The sequence below is a fragment of the Homarus americanus genome, unplaced genomic scaffold (genome assembly GCF_018991925.1).
Source record: "Homarus americanus isolate GMGI-L3 unplaced genomic scaffold, GMGI_Hamer_2.0 scaffold28051, whole genome shotgun sequence".
Classification (NCBI taxonomy): Eukaryota; Metazoa; Arthropoda; class Malacostraca; order Decapoda; family Nephropidae; genus Homarus; species Homarus americanus.
Genome location: NW_024720144.1, coordinates 1,072,015 through 1,085,183, shown reverse-complemented (window position 1 = coordinate 1,085,183; position 13,169 = coordinate 1,072,015). Strand labels below are relative to the sequence as shown.

The 13,169-nt window shown below is 43.4% G+C and overlaps 1 protein-coding gene across 4 annotated transcripts in view; it reads left to right on the top strand.

Moving 5' to 3' along the window:
- Nucleotides 1-13,062, top strand: part of LOC121860424 (probable muscarinic acetylcholine receptor gar-1) — a 34,010-nt gene extending 20,948 nt beyond the window's left edge. For 2 of the 4 annotated variants that reach the window (XM_042357577.1, XM_042357578.1), the window contains exons 2-8: nt 4,365-4,746; nt 5,798-5,812; nt 7,801-7,950; nt 8,847-8,960; nt 9,453-9,614; nt 9,981-10,090; nt 11,367-13,062. In XM_042357577.1, coding sequence (XP_042213511.1) covers nt 4,617-4,746; nt 5,798-5,812; nt 7,801-7,950; nt 8,847-8,960; nt 9,453-9,614; nt 9,981-10,090; nt 11,367-12,659 — 1,974 coding nt within the window. In that variant the 5' untranslated portion in view covers nt 4,365-4,616 and the 3' untranslated portion in view covers nt 12,660-13,062. The remainder of the gene's footprint in view (nt 1-4,364; nt 4,747-5,797; nt 5,813-7,800; nt 7,951-8,846; nt 8,961-9,452; nt 9,615-9,980; nt 10,091-11,366) is intronic. The other 2 variants (XM_042357579.1, XM_042357580.1) reach the window with 2 other exon arrangements.
- The last annotated feature ends 107 nt before the right edge of the window (nt 13,063-13,169 follow it).

The following is a 13,169-nucleotide window of genomic DNA, read 5'->3' as shown; positions in this document are numbered from 1 at the left end:
TCAAGGCGGTCAAGGGTGAAATATCGAGGTTGTCATGGATTATCAAGGCTGTCAGGGGATGGATTATCAAGGCTGCTGGCGGTGGATTATCAAGACCGTCGGCGGTGGATTATCGGCTGCCGGGTGGGATTATCAAGGCTGTCAAGCGGTGATTATCAAGGCGGCTCAAAGGGGATTATCAAGGCGTCAAGGTGAAATATCGAGGTTGTCGCCAAGGATGGATATCAAGGCTGTCGAGGTGAAATATCAAGGCTGTCAAGGGTGATTATATTAAATTCACCTCGACACATCTGATAATTATCAAGGCTGTCAAGTGAAATATCAAGGCCAAGGTGTGGATTATTCACGTTATAAATGACAGCATCGTTAATAATGTTATCAATCATTGAGGTGTAGCTGTATGGACATAAAGTGTATAGCAATGTAGAGTATAGCAGTGATAGGTACAGAGCAGCATAGCAGCGTTACATTCCCCAAAATACAGAAAAGTATGTAATTAAAAATAGCAAATATACACATTATATAAACTGCCTTTATCTGCCTCAAGTCTCATACCATAAACAATAAAAATACCTAACAAGGGAGGGCTGGAGGGGAGGGAGGGGGGGGGAAGGGGAGGTAGGGAGGGGGGAAGGGAGGGGGGGATGAGAAGGAGGGGAGGGGGGGGATGAGGGAAGGGAGGGGAGGGGGGAAGGAGGGGAAGGGAGGTAGGGAGGGGGAAGGAGGAGGGAAGGAGGTAGGGGAGGGGGGGATGGAGGGAAGGGGAGGTAGGGAGGGGGATGGGAAGGGAGGTAGGGGAGGGGGAAGGAGGGAAGGAGGTAGGGAGGGGGAAGAGGGGAAGGGGAGGGGAGGGAAGGAGGGGAAGGGGAGGTAGGGGAGGAGGAGGGGGGAAGGGGGAGGTAGGGAGGGGGGGGATGGAGGGGAAGGGGAGGTAGGGGAAGGGGGAGGGGAGGGGAAGGAGGGGAAGGGAGGGAAGGGGGAAGGGAGGGGAAGGAGGTAGGGAGGGGGGGGATGGAGGGGAAGGGAGGTAGGGGAGGGATGAGGGGAAGGGGGAGGTAGGGAGGGGGGGAAGGAGGGGAAGGGGAGGTAGGGAGGGGGGGATGGAGGAAGGGGAGGTAGGGGAGGGGGGATGGAGGGGAAGGGAGGGGAAGGAGGAAGGAGGTAGGGAGGGGGAAGGAGGGAAGGGGAGGTAGGGGAGGGGGAAGAGGGGAAGGGAGGTAGGGAGGGGGGGAAGGAGGGAAGGGAGGGGAGGGGGGGGGGAAGGAGGGAAGGGGAGGGTAGGGAGGGGGGAAGGAGGGAGGGGGGAAGGAGGGGAAGGGGAGGTAGGGAGGGGAAGGGGAGGGGAAGGAGAGGGGAGGGGGGATGAGGGAAGGAGGTAGGGGTGGGGGAAGGAGGGGAAGGAGGTAGGGAGGGGAAGAGGAAGGAGGGAGGGGGGATGGAGGAAGGAAGGGGAGGGGATGAGGGGGAGGTAGGGGAAGGAGGGAAGGGAGGTGGGGAGGAAGGAGGGGAAGGGAGGTAGGGAGGGGGGGAAGGAGGGAAGGGATAGGGAGGGGGGGGAAGGAGGGGAAGGGGAGGTAGGGGAGGGGGGGGGAGAGGGGAAGGGGAGGTAGAGGGGGGAAGGAGGGGAAGGGAGGTAGGGGAGGGGGGGGGAAGGAGGGGAAGGGGAGGGGTAGGGGAGGGGGGGGGAAGGAGGGGAAGGGAGGGGTAGGGGAGGGGGGGATGGAGGGGAAGGGGGAGGTAGGGGAGGGGGGGAAGGAGGGGAAGGGGAGGTGGGGAGGGGGGGAAGGAGGGGGAAGAGGGAGGGGAGGGAGGGGGGGAGGAGGAAGGGAGGTAGGGGAGGGGGATGGAGGGGGAAGGGAGGGAGGGGTAGGGAGGGGGGAAGGAGGGGAAGGGAGGGGAGGGAGGGGGGGAAGGAGGGAAGGGAGGTAGGGAGGGGGGAAGGGAGGGAAGGGGAGGTAGGGAGGGGGGAAGGAGGGAAGGGGAGGTAGGGAGGGGGAAGGAGGGAAGGAGGTAGGGAGGGGGGGAAGGAGGGAAGGGAGGTAGGGAGGGGGGGGAAGGAGGGGAAGGGGGAGGAGGGGAGGAAGGGAGGGGGAAGGAGGGAAGGGAGGCGAGTTCCGAGTTCAACACGACGCAGGAAATACCATAGCGATAAGCTCTAGCAATCGTGAAGCCGTGTCCTAGTGAGTTAATTGAGGGGCCAGGGTGATGCTAGTCAATAGTGATGCTAGTCAATGGATAGTGATGCTAGTCGATAGATAGTGATGCTAGTCGATAGATAGTGATGCTAGTCGATAGATAGTGATGCTAGTCGATAGATAGTGATGCAAGTCGATAGATAGTGATGCTAGCCAATGGATAGTGATGATAGGCGAGAGATAATAGAGATAACGCAGCATCTCGCACACATAAACACCTCCTACCTCCCTCGTGAGTATCTTTACGGGTCACTGATAAGAGAGATCCAAGTCAGTGCAGAGATAAGGCTGAACATGGTTGAGATCACGTGAAGATTACCCCTCCTCCCACCCCGTTATTTCACCTGATGTTAAACAACCCTAACACTGACCTAACCTCACATTACATAATATAACCAAACTAATCTAATCTAATCAGACATAACCTAATTTAATGTAACCAAAATCAGACCTATCCTAATCAAACCCAACCAAATCAAACATATCCTAATCTAACCTAACCTAATCAGACATAACCCAATCAAACCTAACCTAATCAGACATAACCTAATCTAACCTAACCTAATCAGACATAACCTAATTCTAATAACCTAATCAGACATAACCCAATTTAATATAACCTAATCAGACATATCCTAATCTAACCTAATCAGACATAACCTAATCAAACCTAACCTAACCAGACATAACCCAATCTAACCCCAACCAATCAGATACCTAATTTAATATAACCTAATCAGACATATCCACCTAACCCAACCTAATCAGACATAACCCATCTAACCTAACCTAATCAGACATAACCTAATCTAACCTAACCTAATCAGACATAACCCATCTAACCCAACCAATCAGACATATCCTAATCCAACCTAAACCTAATCAGACATAACCTAATCAAACCAACCTAATCAGACATAACCTAATCTAACCTAACCTAATCAGACATAAACCTAATTTAATATAACCCAATCAGACATATCCAATCTAACCTAACCAATTTAATATAACCTAATCAGACATAACTAATCTAACCTAACCTAATCAGACATAACCTAATCTAACCTAACCCAATCAGACATATCCTAATCTAACCTAATCAGACATAACCTAATCAAACCCAACCTAATCAGACATAACCTAATCTAACCTAACCTAATCGACATATCCTAATCTAACCCAACCTAATCAGACATAACCTAATTTAATATAACCAAATCAGACATATCCTAATCTAACCTAACCTAATCAGACATAACCTAATCTAACCTAACCTAATCAGACATATCCTAATCTAACCTAACCTAATCAGACATATCCTAATCTAACCTAACCTAATCAGACATAACCTAATCTAACCTAACCTAATCAGACATAACCTAATCAAACCTAATCTAATCAGACATAACCTAACCTAACCTAACCTAACCTAATCAGACATAACCTAATCAAACCTAACCTAATCAGACATAACCTAATCTAACCTAACCTAATCAGACATAACCTAATCAAACCTAACCTAATCAGACATATCCTAATCTAACCTAACCGAATCAGATCAAACCTAAGTTAACCTAACCCCCTGCAGGAAAAAAATAGGGTGTTTATTCATCAGGTGAATTAAGTTGATCGTGGAGGGGGGGGGGCAGGTAATCCCTCATACTGAACGTTTATGAGAACCGTAGATCAGTTTACGAGATTCTCACATGTTCGTTGGTTCATTCGTTGGATCGCCCTGGTTATAATGAATGTGTGTGTGTGTGTGAATGTGTGTGTGTGTGTGTGAATGTGTGTGTGTGAATGTGTGTGTGTGTGTGTGTGTGTGTGTATGTGTGTGTGTACATCAGTATGAGTATTTGACTAATCAATGTGTGGATAAGAATGAGTGTATGACCAATCGCTTACTACGAATTACAATGGTTCTTAAGGAAGCCACAAATGGGTACAATTTTAACCAATATATCGTGTTAATGACTGATGTGACTGGTTATCTTACAACACTGACTGTTAACAGGGAGGAGGAGGATCGAGGGGGGTCTTGGGGATCGAAACCCCCGGTTTCCTGTGCTCGCCATGCTACCCCCTCACAATTCTTGGACAACCCCCCCCCCTTTTGAGATTCCTGGATCCGCCCCTGGTTAACACAATTCTCTGCCCATTTTTATACAGACAAACAACTCTTAACTCGAGTGACCAAGAAGAGAGATAAAAATAAATGTTACTCTACAGTATATTTCGGCTTCAGGAAATTGCAAAAAATTAAATCGGAAAAAAATAAAAAATAACAAAATATGTAAACAGGAAAATATAAACAAGACCCTCAACTACTAGAAATTCCGTATTTTCCTGTAGAGTAATTTCAGCGGATTTACAAGTCTACAGCTACAGTCTCACCAAAAATACCAACAGAGAAAACTCAGTATGACGTCCGAAGAAATCACAGAAAACGACTCCCTGAACTACGGCGATGTCGGGGTGACTGTAGTAAACCACCCACTTGTCTTGAGTTACTGCAGGGGAGTCAACTCCACCATAAAATACCACATAAATGGTAAGACCCGTTATTTTCAAGGTTAATTTAGGATTATAATCAATTAAAAAAAACAATTTGGAACGTTTTTTTAATGTGTAATTACGGGAATGTTTACTATAATACGCGTCTGTGTGTGTGGGGGGGAGGGAAATGGAGGAGGGAGGTATAAATCTATTGTAATGAGGATATCAGTGTATTGTAATAGGTAGATGAGTAGAGGAGTGTATGTGTTGTAATGGGGAGAGAGAGAGAGACGGGTCGTGTAAAAATACCTGTATACATTGGTATCAATTTCATCATTCCCCAGTACAGTACTACTTAAAAAACTGGACAAGTGAGAATACGTCCAATCAGTCCTTCAATACTCTATGTAAGGCGTTTACTTATAACACAAACACTATAACATTTACCTGTGAGTTACCAGAATTTATCATTAACTGACTAATTTACCTGTGTGTTACCAAAGTCTAATAATAACAGGTCAGATTAGTATTCAGTTACTTGTGTCAGTGTATGAGTGGTTTATAAATATTAGCATTGAGTTTAGAGGTTAGTGTTAATAGTGGTTAGTGTTAATAGTGGTTAGTGTTAATAGATTTTTTTTACGGAGATTAGCGCACCCGGGCACAGGTCACTGACCCACGTCGGGGCCTGGGGGGCGTAATAATAATAATAATAATAATAATAATAATAATAATAATAATAATAATAACAACAACAGCAAAAAGATAAAAAGTTAATGAAACTACTAAGAATATTTTTTCAAGTGTATTTCGTGGTGTTTTAATGGAATCTGACCTTCATTTCCGATAACAACAAAATTAATATAATACTAATACTTATAATACCAATAATAATAACACTACTAATAAATAATTAATAATAAAAATAAGATAAAGACTAATAAAATAAGAACCAATACTATATACCACTGTAATTTTTGATACCATAATACATCACACACTTATATACAAGATAAGGTGACTATTTTTGCTTTCTTTTCTTCTCTTCTCTCTTTTCACTCAATTAAACACACTGTAAATAATAACATGATGTTCCCTTTCCGCAGCAACCAACACGAAAGGTAAGACGGGCCTGGGTTCGTTTATTTTGTACTGCCTCTCCAACATTCTCCTCCCACCCTACCATACCTGTGTTGTGTTGTGAACCTGTGTTTAAATTTTAGAGAAACGTTTCAAAAAAGCACAAAGCAATATGGGATTTTTTTTTAATTGGATGGAATTTCTGGAGTCGTTTATAATCACTGAACATTTATAAATTCAATTCTATCTATCTATCTATCTATCGCTTTTGTATAGGATAGCTCGAGGGATATAAAAATCTTAAAGAAAGTAAAAGTAGGAAAATAATAAAGATATGTAAAAAGTAACAGATCAAGGAAGAAATATCTACATATACTTGTCCATGTCCTTAACTTACATATAACATGATAAAGGATTTCACTCTTAGTGTTCACATTGATTCATAACACTGATTATTATATAGTACTTTATTTACTAACCTGGTCAGAATGTGCGGTACAGTATAGGAATTCACTGATCATGTAATAAACCTGCATCTGGTAACCTCTTATCTAATCTTCATTAGTGCTATCTTACGCTTATCTAATTTAAGGTGAACTAAACTTATAAAACTTGATCCAATTTGAATTAAATTTCTCTACCCTGACCTCACCTATTTTTTATAACTTAACCTAACCTAATTTTCTCTAACCTAACCAAATCTAACCTTAACAAAATTGATCTAACTTAACCATACCTAACCTAACCTAACCAAATTTTATATAACCCAACCTACTTTTTCTTTCCTAACCTAACCTATCCTAACCAGACAAAATCATTAAACATTTGGCTAATTCATGACCTGAGCTAACTCAATCCATCATTCACTTCAACCAACTGTAACTTAATCACTGAATATTGAATTTTCCATAACCTAATCTAACCTAACCAAACCAAACTGATCAATGCCGTCTGAGAATTTCTATAACACACATGTCCCTCCCTGACTCCTTCCTCCCTGCCTATAAACCCTTATTAACAATACTGTTTACACGTCGTTGTTAAGTACCCGGAGACCGACACAAAATACGAGTACACATTCCAATATTCAGACTGTTTTTGTGTTTTGTGTTTTTGCCTTTGAATCTATTTTTCTCGATATGTTGATAAGTAGATAAATATACCAGTCTTTTATATGTCAGTGCAATATAAAACATTAAATAAGATGTATAAATAAGTAATTTAACATATATTTATACTACAACACTTCTTGGGTGAGATTTACATATAAACACACAAAGATTGCCAATACCGGCCCTATATTTACAAATAACACGTCAGAGAGTGTATTTTAAGGAGTGAATTTATCCATTATCTTAACTAAACAAAAAAGTGCAACACCAACTCGGCATTTCCCAATTCTGTGCTAACAAACATATCTTTACAAATCCTTACTTACCTCTAAAATCAATTAAATGGGTCCCATAAGGCTGTACAGTAGGTCCGCTTTGGGCACTGCAGATCCAACAGTGCCGACAAGGAGGCAGCATGTACGCCACTGCACTAGAGCGGCTTCACTTCCTCAACCGTAAAGTTCTCCATTCAAAGTTGGGTATAGACTAGTGATGCTCTGGTCGCGACCCACTGATCATCAACACAGGAGGCGGGTGGTGTACTGTATACACTCGGTCGCCGCAACCTTACCTGAAATCATTAATAATCATAAAAAAAACCTTCTTCACTTTATACCTTCTGCACACGTCTCCAACAACTGAATCATGCACACTGTGGTCTAGAATTTGTATCTCTCTCTCTCTCTCTCTCTCTCTCTCTCTCTCTCTCTCTCTACGTAAACATGTGATAACAACCTTCAGCATTTTTCAGTCAATCTACCAATGGCTTATTTGCCATCAAAACCACCATTAATGTCCCTTTCCAAGTTCCATAATTATCCGTCTATAATGTAAATCATTCGGATAGTCAATAATCTTTCCCTCACGTTGTACAATACATAGGACATTTAATTTGATCAGCCGCCTCCTCTCAACAGACATCTGCGATGGGCGTATGTCACTGCCGCTCATGATAGCCATGCTGGTGTTGGGCTTCGTCACTTTCTTCGTAAACCTGGGCGTCCTCATTCGCACCATCAAGATTCTGCGGTCAGGACACGACAATAAACCAGCGTTCTACTTTATAGGTAAGTCTCCCCTGCTATAATATTCAATGCCGTTTTCTGTGTACTATTCTACTAAAGTATACAATTAAACTTATCAACTTAAGACTCAAGTTAAGGGCAAGATGTGCACTAGAGTATTATACCCATGATCAATAGCAATTATACGTGTTTATAACCTTCAAATTTCCCTATAAACATCAACTCCGTTTTCCATCTTCCTATTGTCTCGCCGGACTCAGGAGTGGACAAAGTGGGCAGCTGCCCAGGTGCCTCCACAATCTGGGGGCCTCCACATATTACAATATTTTATTTATTTGTTTATTCATTTGGATTACTTTTATTTTCATTCTTTAAAATTCATGTTTATCTATTCCATCACGTAAAGCTATGCATTCTTGGACAGAACCATTATTTGAGTAGAGGTTTATCTCATTAATAATGCAAAGAATCATCTCTCTGTAATAACTAATAATATATTCTTTTCTGTAAAGTCTCTTGAAAATTTTTTACATGTGCGGTAGTAGCTATATCAGGGCTGGTCGACTTGAAACCACATGAATGACTCCAGTCATGTCTCACTTTTGTGTGTGTGTGTGTGTTGGGAATTTGTACACTATCAATAAATATACAGTTAATTAAAATTTTCTCAATGTTCTAATTTCCTCAATATAACTGCATATGGCTTCAAAATTCTCCAAAGAAGTGTTCAAATTTCAAAATTTTCCCGGGGCCTTACAGCGCCCCACGGGACTCCCAGATGTTTAGGCTCGCTTCACTCGCCACCCCACCCTCTTGGGTAGTTATAATGAGGGGGGCCTCCACAAAGAGGCTGCCCATGGGCCTCCACAGGTCTAAATCCGGCACTGGAGAGAGAGAGAGAGAGAGAGAGAGAGTAACACCATCACCCACTGTTACAGGTAATCTGGCCCTGAGTGACCTCGCCATCGGCCTCTACGTGATCATCGCCTTCCTCCTCCACGTGACAGACATGAGCGACCTATGGCAGCAGAGCACCTGCATGGTCCAGATTGGTCAGTATTTTTGTCTCATTGCCTCATTGGTCAGTATTTTTGTCTCATTGCCTCATTGGTTAGTATTTTTTATGTCTTATTTCCTCATTGGTTAGCATTTTTATGACCCCTTCCCTCGTTGGTCAGTATTTTCGTCACTGGTCAATATTTTCACGTAACCTTTTCTCATTGGTCAATATTATTACGCAAACCTTTTCCAATTGGTTACTATTGTTTTGTAGTAAAAATCCTTTAGTTTTCAAATAATATATTGTTGCATTTTAAATTACAAGTGTGTGTGTCCGTAAATATATCCTGACGGTGATTTATATATGTCCACGAATATATCCTGACGAATGATTCCTACTGACTATATCCTGATGAATGATTCCTACTGACTATATCCTGACGAATGATTCCTACTGACTATGTCCTGACGAATGATTCCTACTGACTATATCCTGATGAATGATTCCTACTGACTATATCCTGACGAATGATCCTCCTCCCTAGCGGTGTCAGTGACGGCGTGTCAGGAGACCATCTTCACCATCACGCTCATCGCCGTGGACAAGTACCTGTACATCTGCCACGGGTTAAGGTACAGCTTCCTCGTCACCTCCACCAGGGTGTACCTCGCTCTCGGCATCTCCTGGGTCTTCTCTCTCCTCATTGGTGGGTTACTACACGTCACTACACCAGCCTTATTAAAGAAAAATCCAATATGGTGGTAAAATTGTATTGAGACTCTACTGTAATGAGATGAATCATGGTCCTTGGTGGATGAGATTTGTAGTCTTATTGGTCCTGATTCCCATTCCAGTTGGCCCTGATTCCCATTCCAGTTGGCCCGGATTCCCATTCAAGATGGTCCTGGTTCCCATTCCAGTTAGCCCTGTTAGTTCCATTCCACTTGCTCACGATTCCCACACTAGTTTTTCTTGATTCCAGTTCCATTTTGTTTATTCCCGTTCAAGTTTGTTTTGGTTCCCATTCCAAATGACCTTGTTATCATTCTAGTTAACTTGATTCCCATTCCAGGGACGCTGCCGGCCATGGGAATGCACGGGACGTGGGAGGAGGCGTGTCACCGCTGTGTGTTTGCTCAGATTGTCTCCACCGACTTCACCATCATCTTCTTCATCACTTCTGTAAGTCACCATCACCTCTATAAGTCACGTCACCATCACCTCTATAAGTCACCATCACCTCTATAAGTCACCATCACCTCTATAAGTCACCATCACCTCTATAAGTCACCATCACCTCTATAAGTCACCATCACCTCTATAAGTCACCATCATCTCCATAAGACACCATCCTCACCATCAAGTCATTAAGTCACTATGCTCATTATCATAACCTCCTTAAGTCACCATCACCTCCCTAAGTCACCATCCTCACCATCACGTCAATAAGTCCCCACTAAGACTATAGTACTGGTTACTGAGAGTCTCCCATATAAGTTCCTCAATCAGTCAAGTCAGTCAGGGAGGAAAGGCAGGTTTAAATCTTACTAATACAACAATAACAATTTATTTACACGAAGATAAGAAGTAAATCAGATCAAATTAAGCCACTTTATAATTATTTTATTTTTTTTTTTGGCTTCCACAGATAAACAAAACAAAACAGTATAGCCAAGTCTGAGTGGTAACCCTTTAGTTACAGTTTTGCCAGATACAGGATATATGTTTCTACCCTCATTGTGTGTGTGTGTGTGTGTGTGTGAGTCAAACAGGACATTTCACACAGTCACTTATCAGAACAACACAAATGGATTAGTAATTTCCGGCTGTCAGAGATTAGCGACACATCTGACATCCTGACCATTACATATTTCCTGGAGGTGTGTTAAAAGCTAGGTTAGGTTAGGTTAGGCTAAGGTATGGTAGGGTTAGGTGAGGTTAGGGGTTGGTTAGGTAAGGTTAGGTTAGGGAAAGGCTCTGTTACCCCGTGTGAGTCCCCCCCAACCAGGGATTATCTTGGTGTGAAAATTAAGAGTGAACCTTGACACACACTTAAAGAGAGCTATCATAAGTCTCTCTCTCTCTCTTACAGTATCTCCGACATCAGAGTAATCTTTGGCCCTAGGTATATGAGGTGTGAATTTTTGTCACTAACAATTGCAACTTTGTATCTCTTATCTAAAGTTATATTGATATATCATCAGAGAGAGAGAGAGAGAGAGAGAGAGAGAGAGAGAGGGGTCTTAAGAATAACAGCTGTCATGTCGACCGCCCCTCAGTACCGATATTAAAGCAGAAAATAAAGTGAATTAACCATCATCAGCTTAGATTTAACAGCTCATACAGATACTTCCTCACACACAGACACTACACTCATACATACATACACGTTCACATACTGTAGAGTACACCAACCTAACAATGTATAACGAGTTTGTACTGTATATCATCTACACAGGTGGTGGTGCCGTTCGCCGTGGTGGTGACCCTGTACTCCATGCTGCTGGTGCTGGCCCTCAAGATGCACAAGGCTCGTTACGGAGGCTCCTATACGGGAGATGAGAAAGCCAGGTCCTCCAATTTTAGACTCTCCTTCATGTCCAAGAGGTCCAAGTCGTCTAAATCCTCTAACTCCTCCAAGGTCACCGTGTCCACGACCGTCAGCTCCTCCTCGGCGGTATCGCAGACGAAGGTGAACAGGAGGAAGGCGAGGAAAAAGGAAATGGCGGAGTACAAAGCCAAACTGCCAGGAATTACTGAGAAGGATGCGTCAGCCAAACTTATACGTTATAAGTTGCAGGACGACCAAGACCACGAGAAGAAACCGCCGACCCCAGATGGTGAGATTACTGAGAAGCTCATCCGAGACCAGCTGAGCCAGGAGGCTGGTGTGGCAGAAGACAGTCTCCAGACGCTGCCTCTCAGGGGGTCAACAACGTGTCAGGGTGACGACGATGCTGCCCCAGTGGAGTCTGAACACTCTTCTCGTCAGGATAATTTGGACAGTGACGGTGCGGAGGCGGATGACCAGGCCAGAGAGAAGGTTGAAGAGAGTAAATGTGGTGATGGTGAGGAAGACAGAAGCCATGTCTCCGTGATGGTCGATGAACGTGGTGTTGAGAGCCAAGGAAATAGCGACACTGTTAGTGGGACAGGTAATATGAATACGATTAGAGTATCAGGGGAGATTGTGTTACCGGGTAGAGAAGGCAACAACTCGACAATAATAAATAAGACCCAAGATGTTTCAGTGCGTGTAACTCACAAGAACAATGACATAGAAGATGCAGATGCCTATCAAGTGGTCAGACCCTACCAGGAGATCATCTACGACAGTGACGACGACTCTCCCGGGTCTCCAACTGACGAAGCTGTTGATCAGTGCGAAACTTTGCCGCCACCTACTACTAGGTCATGGCTCCCGACGAGGTACTTCAACCGCGTGGTGACAGACACCCGGGACAAGATGCTATTCCTGAAGAAATGTAGGGCGGTAAAGACGGTGTTCCTGATCATCGGGTCCTTTTCGGCAACGTACGTGCCCTTCGTGGTGGGCACACTGGTGTACCGCGTGGGGACGGAGAAGCGGGTGTGTCTGCTGCACGTGCTCAACACACTTCTTTTCTGCGCCGTCGTCGCTAACTCCCTCGCCAACCCACTTATATACGCATACGGCTACCGGGAGTTTCGCCTGAAGACCAAGAAGTTCAAGGGAATATTTGCCAGAGAGAAGCCACACAAATTTAAATGAAATATTGTGGTATCCAAAGGGCTTCCTGGAGTTGCTGAACCTGTTCAAGTAATTAAGTCGCAATTTTTACCTCCGCTCCACCTGTAGGAGGTTTTCCTCAGGGCACTCACCCGAGGGAGGCGCTGGTGGAGGTACTCGCACTTTGAACCAGCTGTCATGAGCTACTGCAGTATCCAGTGAACCCTATAAAGGTGGTGGTCCAGTACAGGTAGACCACAAAGTGTAATTTTACCTTCGATTTACCTGTTTGTCAAGGTTCCCGTCCTGGGATCAGAGGAGTGTCACGGCACTTGATGTGACAGTACAACACAAAACTAACTATATTGTGGGTGACGACGGGAGGCCGCCAATACACACGGCATACTGTACTGTATATTATTTTCTCTTTTAGTACAATTTTAATCCCCAATAATATATATATATATATATATATATATATATATATATATATATATATATATATATATATATATATATATATATATATATATATATATATATATATATATA